The sequence below is a fragment of the Apium graveolens genome, chromosome 5, assembly GCF_009905375.1.
Source record: "Apium graveolens cultivar Ventura chromosome 5, ASM990537v1, whole genome shotgun sequence".
Classification (NCBI taxonomy): Eukaryota; Viridiplantae; Streptophyta; class Magnoliopsida; order Apiales; family Apiaceae; genus Apium; species Apium graveolens.
In genome coordinates this window covers 294625394-294635307 of record NC_133651.1, presented here as the reverse complement: position 1 = coordinate 294635307, position 9914 = coordinate 294625394, and the positions used below count along the sequence as shown (strand labels likewise).

At 35.0% G+C, this 9914-nt stretch overlaps 2 protein-coding genes across 2 annotated transcripts; both read left to right on the top strand.

Annotated features, from left to right (window-relative positions):
- Positions 1-333: 333 nt before the first annotated feature.
- On the top strand, positions 334-3245 carry LOC141659168 (uncharacterized). Its single transcript, XM_074465928.1, has 5 exons — positions 334-748; positions 1239-1364; positions 1545-1602; positions 2223-2482; positions 2852-3245. Exons 1-5 carry the CDS (start codon positions 396-398, stop codon positions 2922-2924), a joined length of 870 nt encoding a protein of 289 aa, XP_074322029.1. The 5' UTR covers positions 334-395; the 3' UTR covers positions 2925-3245.
- Positions 3246-3684: 439 nt separating this feature from the next.
- On the top strand, positions 3685-9319 carry LOC141659167 (GTP-binding protein OBGC, chloroplastic). Its single transcript, XM_074465926.1, has 6 exons — positions 3685-4764; positions 5286-5559; positions 6034-6322; positions 7513-7672; positions 8208-8316; positions 9026-9319. Exons 1-6 carry the CDS (start codon positions 3782-3784, stop codon positions 9107-9109), a joined length of 1899 nt encoding a protein of 632 aa, XP_074322027.1. The 5' UTR covers positions 3685-3781; the 3' UTR covers positions 9110-9319.
- Positions 9320-9914: the final 595 nt, after the last annotated feature.

The following is a 9914-nucleotide window of genomic DNA, read 5'->3' as shown; positions in this document are numbered from 1 at the left end:
TTATTTACGGATTTTTCTCTGGGCACATAATAAAAATTTATGTGTCAAATTTTGATTAGTCTTTTCAATTATAAATATTGGTGGACTCTTGCATTCACATCAATTTCACCAATAAAAATATTCTGAATTCATAAAAATGAGTGCTTAATGCATGGACAAGCCCATTTATTTATTCTTTTATATTATATTTATATTTAATTTACAAGAAATACAATCGAAATTATGTGATATGACATATAATTAAATTTAGATAAATGAATATTTTTGGAACCAAAATATTCTATTTATTATTCAAGATTATTCTGGAAAATGATATTCATTTGCCCATTTTATTCGTTTATCAGATAATCATTTAAGCACACGTTGTCATAATTCAACTCGGACGAGACAACTCAATGAGTCACCGCGAGTTCTATCATCGCCGTTCCATCCGAGCTCAATTCAAGCAAATCGCACCGGCGATCACCGGAAAATCATGTCCGATATGCCTAAACCACATCGATCATCGAAGAGCAGCCGTAATAACGGCGTGTATGCACGCGTATTGTATCGATTGTATTGATCGATGGAGCAAATTGAAACGAAAGTGTCCTCTTTGTAACGCGCAATTCGATTCGTGGTTTTTTAGGTTTAGCTTCTCTTCTCGAAGCTTCTGTAATCGAAAGTTACCGCCTTTAGTTGATGTGGTTAAAGGGATTGACGGTGGAGATTTTCATAGTGTTCGTAGTAATCGATTAATCGCTAGAAGGTAGAATTGCTTTGCGTATTTGCATAAATAGTAAATATGTTATTTTAGTATTTAATTTGATTCGTTTAGGTGCTAATTTGTACTTTTCGATAGATGATATGTTTATGTGTATGTGTTTCAATTACTGATTGATTTGAATAGAATGAATTGGAGAATCTGCTAAGTGCCTGATATAATTTCTGAAAAACTTGTGTTGAAGCTTCGCTGGAATTTGTTAGTGTTTGTGTGTCGTTGTAGAGGTTTAAACTTAATTGAACTGTTTTGCTGATAAAAATGTAATACTGATGATGGTTATCTCTTCGTTTTGTATACCTAAGTAATGATGGAAAATTTATTTAGTTTTTGATCGAGTGGATTGGTTACTTGACTGTTTGTGTATTGTTTTTTTATTGTTTGTATCTAGAGATGATAATCAGCTGCTAGTTTATAAGATTCGCTAATCTGTGTTGTGAATTAACTGGTTTGTTTATCATGTTGTTGGGGTTGTAAGCTCAAGGGAAGACTCGGATATTGGTAACTCGAGAACAAGGCCGTTGCCGAGAGTTAGATCATTTGGAAATCCAAGAACAATGCCCCTTGACATAATTAAAGAGAGGATTCTGCTATGGCGTAGAAGGTAGACTGTTTACTTTTTATTTATGGCTTTTACCAAAACACACACTCCTTTTGTTTGGCACTACTTTGGCTTGTGAAAACATGCAATTTTGCTTGCAAATTAGAATTATGGTAGCTTATCGGTTTATGTAGTCCACCCTTTTTCTTCATTACGTCATCTCCCTTTCTTTTTTTCTTGCAGCATATATGAGCAACGTCTTCAGGCCGTGCCTTGTTCTAACAATAAACTTCAGGAGCAGGTATGCATTAGTTTCACACATCTTTTTGCTATGCTTTTGCTATTAGTTTAGCTAATGTCTATTGTAGTCGGTGCATGTGAATCACACCAGAATCATGTAAAAGTGTTTGCTATGCTTTTGCTATTATTAGTTAGCTAATGTTCATTGTAGTCGATGCATGTGAATCACACCAGAATCATGTAAAACTGTTTACTTTGGAATTGATTATGGGACCTCTATAAGGCAGCATAGTTAAAGTTAGTTTGTCTAAATATATACAATGGTGATGATAAACTTGTCCGTGCTTCCTTCCAATAGTGAAGGTTATGTCAAAGGAGCTCATTATGTGTACTTCAAATATAGCATCTTGTGTGTCGCATTACTAGTGATAAGAAGTAACCCGTTGTATTTTAAACTTGTTCATTCAGTTATATACTCTAAATGGACTTGCCTGAACCTATCCCACTAGCTTTGACATTTATGTTTTGAAAAACAAGAGGATAATTCGAAAATTCGGACTTGTGAGAATCAGTATGGCACTGATCAGTGTTTATTGTCATTAAGCTTTATATACTGCATTCTAGTTAGATAACTAGAATTATTTATGGGCTGATGCTTCTCTTCTCTTGTTTTTTATTCAGGACATGATAGGAAAAAAAGGTGTCAAAGAGAGGATACTGCAGAAAATAGAGCCATGGATACAAAGGGAACTAAAGGCAACCATTAGTGATCCTGATCCATCAATACTTGTGCATGTCATTACCTCTATATACATTGCAGCCATTGAAAGAAAGCAAAAATCATCAGGGCACTCTAGTCGGGTTCTTGCAGAGGATAACTATCTTAAGCCTTTGCGGCCTTTTTTGCTTGAGAGGACTAGTATGTTTTGGCATGAACTGAGGTACATTTCTAGCCCTTAAAAACTATTCTTAATTTTTAGTTTTTCCGGTCAACCATGTTATTTATGTTGATATTTCCATGTGAATAGGCTATCTACATTTGATAACTATAATCTCGATGTGTCGTCGTTTTAAAAACTAGGTTCTTACTTTTCTTATTAATATAGGGACACGTAGGCTGTGTTTGTATTACAACCTGCAAGAGTAATAATCATGGGACTGGCCTATTCACTTTAACTTTCTACTATATTTATCATGTCCCATGGATTACATTTACATATCTACCTTGATTCTACGTAGGACCTTATTGTATTTGCTTATTTGACAAAAAATATGTTGCTGATGTGACTAATGAAAACAATCTTCTTCAGTTGTTTTGCAGAAAGCTACCTCAACATGGATACTTATGATTCTGTAGTCAGGTATATTGCCCGTGTGAATTAATTCAAGATACGGTGTGCTAGAAAACAGAATCTCCGTTAATCAAGACATGGAGTCTTACAAAACTGAACCCTGTGATTGGCATTTTTAGAAGCCGGTTGCCTACTGTTATCTGTCTGTTGTACCTAGAGAACTTGCATTATCAGTCGTCTCCCGCCTCTGTTAAAATACAGAGGTCTGTGTTACTGTGTAGTGGAGGATATAATCTAGATGCAGTCCTGTTTAGATTATTCTTTTACATATAGTATTCTTTAGATGACTGTAATCAGTTTTTTGTTGATATTGATTGAATTTATAATTTAATGATAGGGAAGGTTGTGTTTATATTTCTGGAAAGTTAAATGTTACGGAAGCTGAAAAACTCAATTAAACAAGCAAGGTATTTTTCTCTTGTTTATTTTTTATGCTTTCTGCAAATGTTCCAAAGGGAAAAAGTATGGATGCTTAGTAGGCTTTCTTTCTTAGTTATAATATTTTTCCAATTCTCTGCGCAAAATAAAACAATATAATAATGTAACTTATATGCTTCATATTATTATAAGCATAATAGTAAAAATATGAAGTAGTGCAAAAATTGTTAAAAAAACATATAAACAAACTAAACTTGAAATCAATTCATCATATTAAAAGTAAATATTTATATTTCAATTCAAATTTATTTAACAAATATATACAAAAATAACATATGTTTGTGAAATAACCAAAATTATTATATTTGTGAGAGTTCGAATTTTGTTAAAAATAAGACCGGGTAGAGCTGGTAAAAAAAACTGAGCCGTTATCCACTTTAGTTTCCCTCTGTTAATTACCCTCTAGGCTTCATCTTCATATCTTTTCATTCATTTTCAAAATTACAATCAATGGCATCATCGTCATCATCATTTGTATCTATCTACTCATCTTTTTCCACTCGAGCTCTATCTCCTCCTTGTTGTAAACTTAAACGAAACCCAAGAAAAGCTAAACCCAGAAAGCTCACTCCAAACCCTAACCCTCTCTTAAAATCTCGCGCATTTCCTCAACTCGAAGCCACTACTTACACTCGTTTACCCCCTAAAGATGATTTTCTTATTGACCCTTCTCAATTAGCATCCCCCGAAATCACTGTTTCGGAGTTTACCTCGTTTTCGGGTCGAAAATCGCCAGAAAATGTCGAAAATATCGAGAAAAAGGATGAAATTGATGAAATTGGGAGTGGTGATGAGGAATTCGAGTTTGATTATGGTAAATTTGAGCTCTTTGAGGTTGGGTCTGATGATGAGGGTGACGAGGATGAGGAATTTGATGATGAGGTTGTGTTAGGGTTTGGGGATGGGGAGTTTACGGAGGTCGAAGAAGGCGAGGAGGGGGAGAAGGAGAAGGAGAAGGGAGTTCCAGCTGTGATGAGATGTTTCGATAGGGCGAAGATTTTTGTGAAAGCTGGTGATGGTGGGAATGGTTGTGTGGCGATAAGGCGGGAGAAGTTTGTTCCGTTAGGCGGGCCTTCGGGTGGGGATGGTGGGAGAGGGGGACATGTGTATGTGGAAGTTGATGATTCCATGAATTCTTTGTTGCCTTTTAGGCAGAGTATTCATTATAGGGCGGGGAGGGGAAGTCATGGGAAGGGGAGTAATATGCACGGGGCGAAAGGGGATAGTGTTGTGGTGAAGGTGCCGCCTGGGACGGTTGTTAGAGAGGCGGGGAAAGATGGGGAGGAAGGGGAAGTTTTGTTTGAGTTGTTGAACCCGGGGCAGAGGGCGTTGTTGTTGCCCGGAGGAAGAGGTGGGAGAGGGAATGCTGCTTTTAAGTCGGGGACGAATAGGGTGCCTAAGATTGCGGAGAATGGTGAAGAGGGTGCTGAAATGTGAGTAGTTTAACCTTTTGAATATCTTTTGAATACCTTTTAAATATCTTTTGATGTAGTTGTGTAGTTAATGTATTTTATGTAGAATATAACTAGTTATACCTGCATATTCCCATAAGCGATATGTAGTAATTATCTTTCTTGTACTGGCTGTTTTGTTGACCATAAGTATCTCTACTTTGCATTAGTAAGTTGTTATAATTTTACTCACACTTGACTGGTTGTTATATTGTAGTAAAAGATTGGAATCCAAATAATAGATACTTGAGTCATCTTGTAAGTATTTGGAGGAATCTGCAAAAAGTGTAATAAAGGTGATAGGTTTACACTGTGTTCTAAAACTAATTAGTGCAAGTTTTTTTTTGGTATTAGATAAATAGCACCCTATGAGATTTATCGTCTACTACAGGATTATATTTTGCAAACCTTTATAGGAAGTCCCAAGAGGGCAGGGTAACTTAGTTTTTAGGGTGACTATTGTTTCTTGATTTGAGAAATGCATTTTTTTTTCTTTCAAACAGGTGGTTAGAGTTAGAGCTGAAGTTGGTGGCTGATGTTGGGATAGTAGGAGTTCCAAATGCTGGGAAAAGTACATTGCTCAGTGTTGTAAGTGCAGCAAAACCAAACATAGCGAATTACCCATTTACAACCTTGCTTCCCAATTTAGGCGTGGTATCTTTTGACTATGATGCTTCAATGGTTGTAGCCGATTTGCCTGGTTTGCTTGAAGGAGCACATCGTGGTTTTGGTTTAGGCCACGAGTTTCTTCGGCACACTGAAAGATGCTCAGTTCTGGTATAAACTGCCGTGGCTTTACATTTGTTTTGCTTAATATTTAATATTTTTAGTAAAGTTATATTTTTTACTGTTCCTAACATGACATGTTTGACAGCATATGCTGATTTTAAGCATTTTTCTTAGAGTTTTTTTCTTCCAATTATATATATATATATATATATATGTTAAAAAAAATTAAGGTTATGACTATAAGTCAGAACATTCCTTTTGAAGGGCAGAACCTAATACTTTTTAAAAATTCTATTTTTGTTATTAGTGTGATTAGAACTTTGAGGAAATATGTTCTTGTAAATATTCCGAATAACAGATATAAGCAAAGAGTCTTCCTATGCCTTGGAAAGTTACTGAAATTCGTTCTACAGTCTCACTCTTTTTGGAGGTTATCATAAATACAAAAGAATTATCAGAGTATTCATAAGTTTTATCTTTATGTGGTGGACTAATTGCAACATTATCAATGTGGAGGCTTAGGTACACATTGTTGATGGCTCATCAGAGCAACCAGAGTATGAATATGACGCTGTTCGTCTTGAGTTGGAAATGTTTAGTCCTGAACTCGCTGAAAAACAATATGTGGTGGCATATAACAAGATGGATCTTCCCCATGCATATGAGAAGTGGCCATCTTTCAAGGAAAGATTACAATCTCGTGGGATTGAATCTTTTAGCATGAGTGCGGCGACGGGAGAAGGCACTAGGGAAGTGATATATGCTGCTTATGAGCTTGTGCAAAAAAGGAAAGAAGCCACCAAAGGAGAAGGTTTGACAGACTAATCTGAATATTTTTCATTAGAACTAGGTGACCTAGTCTATGTCTTTGTATACTTTATTACATGTTCCTGGTTTAGTTTCCCTCCAACAACCTTTTCTAGCATATTTTAAGATCATCTTTTTATGTTTTGGACATAGTAGGCACCTCACATTTCTTTGATACATTTTACAATGCTAATATTTTTCTCTAGTTTTAATTATATGTGATAATACTAAGTACTCACCTGCTTTAGCAATCATGCGTTATTAATTAATTTATGGGTCTTCTGGTGTTCATTGATGCCCTTCACGAGTTTATGTTCAGCTCTATCCGGTGGTTCAACCTGTAGCCTAGGGTGGGCACATCCTCTCCCATTGTTTCAGTTGTAGTACAACATCTTGTAAAAAATGCTACCATGATAAAATTTATGAATTATATTGATAATAGATTATTCATGTCTAACATTAAGATGAAACTAGAGCAGAAGAGTATGTATGTATAGGTATATATATGTAGTTACTACTCCAGTATTTACGACTACGCAGTGCTTTTATATATGGAACTGCTAAACTTGGAGCAAAGATTAATACAGTAATTATCTGGTGGGTAATGGCAATGACCTAATCGCATTCATCTTCGTACTAATGTAAGTAAATTGCATAATAAATTACAATTAACTTTATTCCATAAACATGAAATATATGTAAATTGATATCTTGACTCCTTGTGTGGCATCAGGAGAACCTTAATGTTAGTGAACCTACTAAATCCATTTGAATGAGCACTAAATAAACCATCAAATGTACAATACCCTAGATGCCCAAATAATGAGGGCATATGTTGTTGCAAGGAACTTATTTTAGTTTATATGTAAACTCTAATAGATAACTTGTTCTTATTCTTTAATTTCGTTTACATAAATACAAACGTTGCTATAATGAGTACAAATGACTAAACTGATTGGTTTTGTTAGGCAAATTCTTATTTCTATCCATAACTAGCTACAAGTTGAGGTACAAACTTCAATGCACTTCTGTAATTTCTTTGACTGATGAATTATTGTTTGATGCTTAGTGAATGATTATATTCATTAGGTTTCTGTTGCCTTCAATATTTTCTCCGTCAATCCAGATCTTTTACTTTTATGTAGGGACTTTTTTGTCCGGTTTACTGATATAATGACTTTATATCTTATTTAGGTTTTAGTGGCCCTTTAAATTTAAACCATGTGGCTGATATGGTGACAAAGCAGCGAAAGTCTCCAATAAATGAGTTTGAGATCTCTCATGACCCCTCTTCAAATACTTGGAATGTAGTCGGATCAGGGCTGCAACGTTTTGTCCAGATGACAAACTGGAGGTATGACCTACTGGCTTTCAGTTTTCTGAATTAAGTTGTATCATCTCTTTTAGACTTGCATAGATTTTCTATTGCCAAAGTTTCCACTTGCATTCTTGCACCTTAGGAGGGGCAACATTTAGGTTAAAAAGTCATAAACTACTATCGTGGCTTGCCTTATTCCCTTGTTTAAGTTATAATCATCCAGATTTGGAAGATAAAGTCTCTTTTTAGACCGGAGTTTGCAAGGACTGTCGTTGGAGCATCACTGCATGGTTCTTTTGTGCTATCAAATCTCACTAGCACGATAATAATTTTTTTTTGCTAGTTGAACATGCTTACACACACCTTTCTCTTTGTCAAGGTTCGAACCTTTGACATCCTCGTAAAGGGAGCAAGGGAGATATCGCTACACCAAGATTTGTTGGGTTACACGATAATAATTTCACTGTTAAAGTTACACTGCAGTTTCACACTTTTAGGAGGGGAGATGTGATTAATATTAAATGTTGTACAAGTTGCAAATTTTAACACTTTTACAAACATTTGTTAACAGCTATGTAGATTCTGACAGAAGGTTTCAACATGTTCTCGAGGCATGTGGAGTATTCAAGTCTCTTACAAGGCTTGGTGTTAAAGAGGGGGACACTGTTGTCATTGGCGAGGTGTGTTATGTTGCTAAATGCTAATTCTTTTGCCTCCCCACTCCATTTCTATTCCCCCTTTTATCAGATTGCCCTGATTCAGTTTTAATAAGTTGCTTGAGTGATCATGGAGTCTACATAATATTTTACAGTGTCCGATTTCAAATATTAACTAAAATTAGTTATGGAAGTAGAAAAATAAGTGTGTGTTACAATATGGAACTGAGATCAGATTATGAAAAGTTTATCCATAAGTGATCAGAGTGTATGCATAATATATAAACAGCGTCCTTACTCCTTAGTGTATGCATAATATTTTAAACAGTGTCCCAATTGTAACTATTAACTAAAATTAATTGAAAATGAAGTAGGAAAATAAGAGCGTCAGTGTGTTATAATATGCAATCAATATCAGATTATAGGTTGTTCTTCCTTATAGCTATCTATTGTAAATTGGTAACTCGTTATATATTACATCAAACAACTTGAAATTTGACTATTTTCATTCATGGGTAGGAAGATTTCTCAGTATAGCGGTAATGATGTGTTCATGTAATGTGTGTGAGCGATAAATATGTATAGATTTGGTTATAAACTTATGATTCACAAGGAAGTTTCATAGAAATAGTCTAGTAAATTAGTTTACTCGTTAATCAATAAATTAATTTCTTACATGTGTGGACAACAAAACTGACTATTTTTTTGATGTTTTTTTTATAATCTGAACTAGATGGAAATGGAATGGCATGATTATAAGAATGGCGGGTCGTCAAACATGAAGCGACGAGCTGCGTCAGTCAGATGGCCTCAGTAGTAGCTTCTGTACTGCCGTGATGCCATTATAGAAATGCTTGACTAGTATATTTTTTCTCAGCTTCATAAATAGAAAAATAAAAAGGAAAAAAATACACATTGTACTCTCCCATTCAAGACCAACTTGTTATTAGTACTCTCTCCGTCCCTAAAAACGTTTCCTTTTTGTGTTGGACATGTTTGTCAATGCACACTTTTGATCGTTAATATCTTTAAATTCGTATTAGTATTAAATATAAAAATTTCACTGTATTAAAGTACTGATAAATACGAATCCAACGAGATCACTCATGACTATATTTGATATTATAGATTAGACATAAATTAGTAGTCAATCGTTTACCGTGAATAGTACTGAAAGTCAAAAGAGGAAACGTATATTGGGACGGGGGAGTATCATTTAGTTGTTTTAATTAATTTTATTCAAGGCACGGGGCTCAATATATATGCTGCTCAAGCTGTGGTAGACTGATAGGGCAGGGGTGCCCAGACAGAGACAAACGAACCGCTCAACCGCTCACAACTGAATCTTATTTTGTGAATAATCATGAAATACGGGTTGATTACGGAATTAATTTTATTTTTTTAGAGAAACGATGATACAAGATGATCAGAATTTACAATTAATCTGATCTTTGTAAAGAGCATCACAAATAAACTCAGGACATGTGCCTGTCAACACTTCGTACATATGAATTTTTTAGCGTTTCTTGTCAAAATGTGAGCCACCTCATTTCATTATTTTCGGATAATTTGTCAATATGTGAGCCGCCTCATTTCCTTGTTTTCGGATAAAAACAAATTTC